At 28.6% G+C, this 3,855-nt stretch overlaps 1 protein-coding gene across 1 annotated transcript; it reads left to right on the forward strand.

The window, feature by feature from the left end:
- Nucleotides 1-203: 203 nt before the first annotated feature.
- Nucleotides 204-3,106, forward strand: LOC108354020 (guanine nucleotide-binding protein G(f) subunit alpha-like; the record flags this gene model as incomplete). Its single annotated transcript, XM_017605213.1, has 2 exons — nucleotides 204-372; nucleotides 3,009-3,106. Coding segments are annotated over 2 exons (267 nt in total), but the record flags the coding sequence as incomplete, so codon positions are not given.
- Between the last annotated feature and the right edge of the window lie 749 nt (nucleotides 3,107-3,855).

The raw sequence follows: 3,855 nt of genomic DNA on the forward strand, positions 1-3,855 counted from the left end.
AAAGGGGTGTAAAGGAAACATGATTGCCTATTTATATAATGATTTAATAAGTTAAATGAATTTTTAATAGATGGTTATCAATAGAAATTGGTTTATTTCTGAACTGTAGTAGTTACTATCACTTTATCTACTAATTTTAGTAATTATAAATTTATAAATATTCCCTTGCTTATAGCTTTCTTTGAATGTTCTTTTCTTTACAGAGAACGCTGTGATAAAATTCCCGAAATCTATCAAAATATCCACGAATCCATGTATCAACTGGTGCAACATATGTCCATACTTGGCCTGCAATATCAGAGTATAGCAAGTCGGAAGTGTGCAGAATATATACTATCGATGGGAGATCAAGCACCAGAATATATGAATGAGGTGAGTTTTGGAATCTAATAAGGAAAAAAGAGTAGTAAAAATTTTTGGTCAGTATTTGAAGAGCTGAGTTGGTCATAAGCATAGGTACCAATTCTTTTTTTAGTTTTCTATATACTTTCTATATGTAGAAGGACACGGGGTGTAAGCTGCCTTTGTCCAACACAGCGCTACAGTTATTGAACTGGAACGTTCGTTTTTGTCTATATGTATAAAGATTTCTTATAATAATCATGATAAGATGGTGCTTTTTTTCGTTAAAAAATTAACTCCTTTGAGGTCTTTGTTGATCTGGGGTTTCAGCATGGAAAATTATCCTATATGTCCACCTGTCCACATATCTCGTGGCTTGCTGCTACGCTATTCCCGCTACTGCCTTGAGGTTCCTTCCTTTCCCGCAAAATTTTTACGGCATTCTTGATAGCTGATATGGGCCGGGGCTGCCTCTGTCTTCCGGAGGGGCGACCGCTAGTTATTAGAAAAACACGTTTTTGTTTCTTTATTTTTGATGTTGGTTGGAAAGTCGGCACGAACCCAGGCCCCGGCGGAATGGTAGCGCGCACTGCTAGCCACTACACCACAGCCGCCGCAGAGATCCGAGTTCGAAACCCCGGCCAGTGAATTTTTTATCATAATTTTTTCATTTGTAATTAAATTTTCATTTAATTATTAGATTTGATTTTCTCAAAAAAAAAAAAAAACAAAACGTATATTTTTTTAAATGCGCTGTTTTCATTTTATTATTTTCCCTTTTTCGATTTATTTCTTTATATAAGTTAATACTAGTTTGAAAGAAGAAAATATATTTTTTAATTTGATTTGATCTTCAGAAACTTCTTATATTTTTTAAGATTTTATTGTTTAAAAATATATATATATATTTTTTTTTTAAATTTTATTTAGTTGTGAGAAGCGTTTTTTTTTTGTTTTAAGGATTCTAGAATTTTTAGAAAAGCATTTAATTTTTTTCTGATTTTTAATTAAATATTTTCTAATTTTTCCAATTTAGTTTTCTTTTTAGTTTTAGCTTTTATTGTTTCAAAAAGAAAAATAAGTATGTAGGTATATATATTTTGTTTAAATTTTGTTTAGTATTTAGAATCAAATTTTTTTAGTTTTATTTTTATCGCAATTTTTTAATTTTATTTTTAAAATAACTTTTATTAAATTTTTAAGCACTATTTTCGTACTCATTAATTTAGTTTCTCTCTAATTTAATTTTTTCAATTTTAGATTTTATTCTTAAGAAAAATTCAATTTCATTTTACTTTTAAATTTTTTTTTTATTTTCTTTCGTTTTATTATTAATTTCTATTTAAATTTAATTTTGGCTTATCTATAAGTTCTTAAGGTTTTAAAAAGAAAGATATGAATATATTTATAAATTTAGTTTCATTTAAAAAAATTTTATCGCTAAAATGCGAACAGCATAACGCTAAGATCGCTCGTTAGCAGATCTTTCAATTAATCTTTCGAAAGGCAGTAAAGAGCTTTCAAGATAGTAGATAGAATTAACGATTTTCTTACGAAAGACAGTGGTGAGTTGAAAGACAGTTGCCAGAAGTGCTATGTTATTTTGATCGATACTTTTTACTGCAGATTTTGCACGAACGTACCTAATATGAGGATATTTTACATTTTGCACTAGCGATTGGATAGGTTTGCGTATCTGAAGGCATTTCATTTATCTTATTTAATTTTAGTTTTATTTTATTTTATATTTTTTCGATTAGTTTTATTTTTTGTGTTTTTTTTTTTTTTAAACGTAAATTATTTATGTACGTCAAATTTTATCGTAAGTGGCCACTTAAGGTTTAAGATTTTGTTTGATGGCCAGAGCAAACATAAACACTTTGCTATCTGCTTACTGATTACGTCTTGCAAATTTAATTGCGATTCCATTAAAATTTTCCGAAATGTGTTGTCGAAAGAAAACTTATTCATTTTATAGTACTCTTAGATCGAGTTTTTGGTTCACTAGCAGTTAGACCAAGGTGGGGTGCATAGAGAGAAGAACTTGAAATTTAAAGACTTGGTTGGCAAAAGACAAAAATATTAAAAAAAGCTATTTATTTTTCAGTCTCAGAGCGTATGTATGTATACATATGTAGTACATACTTGTTATGTTTATTGAAAAAATTTTCAGTGTTGAGTAATTTCTTTTACGATTCCCCCCAAAAAAACAGGACATTTAATAAATCTGTTTCCAATGAAAAATTCATATCCACATCTTACATAAATAGTCCAAAAAAATTGCTTAATTACTCAGCAAATTGCAAATATTAACTTTCAACAAAGTTACATTTGTATGATTCATGCAGGAGAGCTCTGCAGTGCCCACACGTATCACCCTGCTGATATTAGATAAGCTTATCATGGCACACATGCATGCACCGAAGATGATTTTTTCAAGTGAATAGTTTATTTACTGCAGTTCATTTAATATTCAGGCATTAACTAAAACTTACTTAGAGATATTTTTTTTTATGGGGAAGTAAATATAAATAAAACTTTAGTTGGCGGCTGCATAGAAGTTATGTGACTTCCACTTATTACTACTACTCATATATCATTGACTCAGTCAAATATATTTATATACATATTTATATGTATTAAAATTTTATCTTTTCATATTGCAGGAATATTGCGATCACATTGTCACCTTGTGGAATGATGTGGGCATACGGACGTGTTTCGATCGTTCTAATGAGTTTCCATTGTTGGATAGCACGAAATAGTAAGTATTCCATTATTATTTAATATGGTTTCAATAATTCTTGATAATTGGCGACAAAGTAAAAAAATACATACACATTTTGGGAAATTTATGGCATGCATATAATTTTTGGTGTAATATGAAAACGGGACATAATTTTATGGCAGTTTAAAAAATGAATATAATTGTTTGGTAGTTTAAAAACTGGACACACATTTTTGTTCATATACAAAATGGAAATAATTTCTTTGGAGAAAACTGGACAGCAATTGAAAACTCGACATAAAATTTTGGTAATATAAAAACTGGACATCAATTTTTAATCGTTCAAGAAGTGAATTTTTTTGGTGATATAAAACCTGGGTTGCTATTTTTGGCAATTAAAAACTCGACATAAATTTTTGGTAATTTAAAAACTATACATACATTTTCAATAGTTCAAAAAGTGGTCATACATTTTTGGCCTTTCCGAATCTGGACATGAATTTGTGGTCATCTAAAAATTGAACATAAAATATAAGTCATTTAAGAATGGGCAATACTTTTTTCGATAAATTAAAACTTGGCCATAAATTTTTGGCATTTTTGAAAAACGGAACGTAAATTTCTAATTATTTAAAAATTGGAAATAAGTTTTGGGTTATTAACAATTAAGAATTAAGCATCCTTTTTTATAATTTAAAACTTGAACAATTTTGTTATAAGCTGCAACCAAAGTTTCGGTAATTTACAAACGGAACTTATTTTTTGGCGATTTTAAAAGTAAGAAT

The sequence above is a fragment of the Rhagoletis zephyria genome, unplaced genomic scaffold, assembly GCF_001687245.7.
Source record: "Rhagoletis zephyria isolate East Lansing unplaced genomic scaffold, Rhagoletis_zephyria_1.1 Rzeph_scaffold_32824, whole genome shotgun sequence".
Classification (NCBI taxonomy): Eukaryota; Metazoa; Arthropoda; class Insecta; order Diptera; family Tephritidae; genus Rhagoletis; species Rhagoletis zephyria.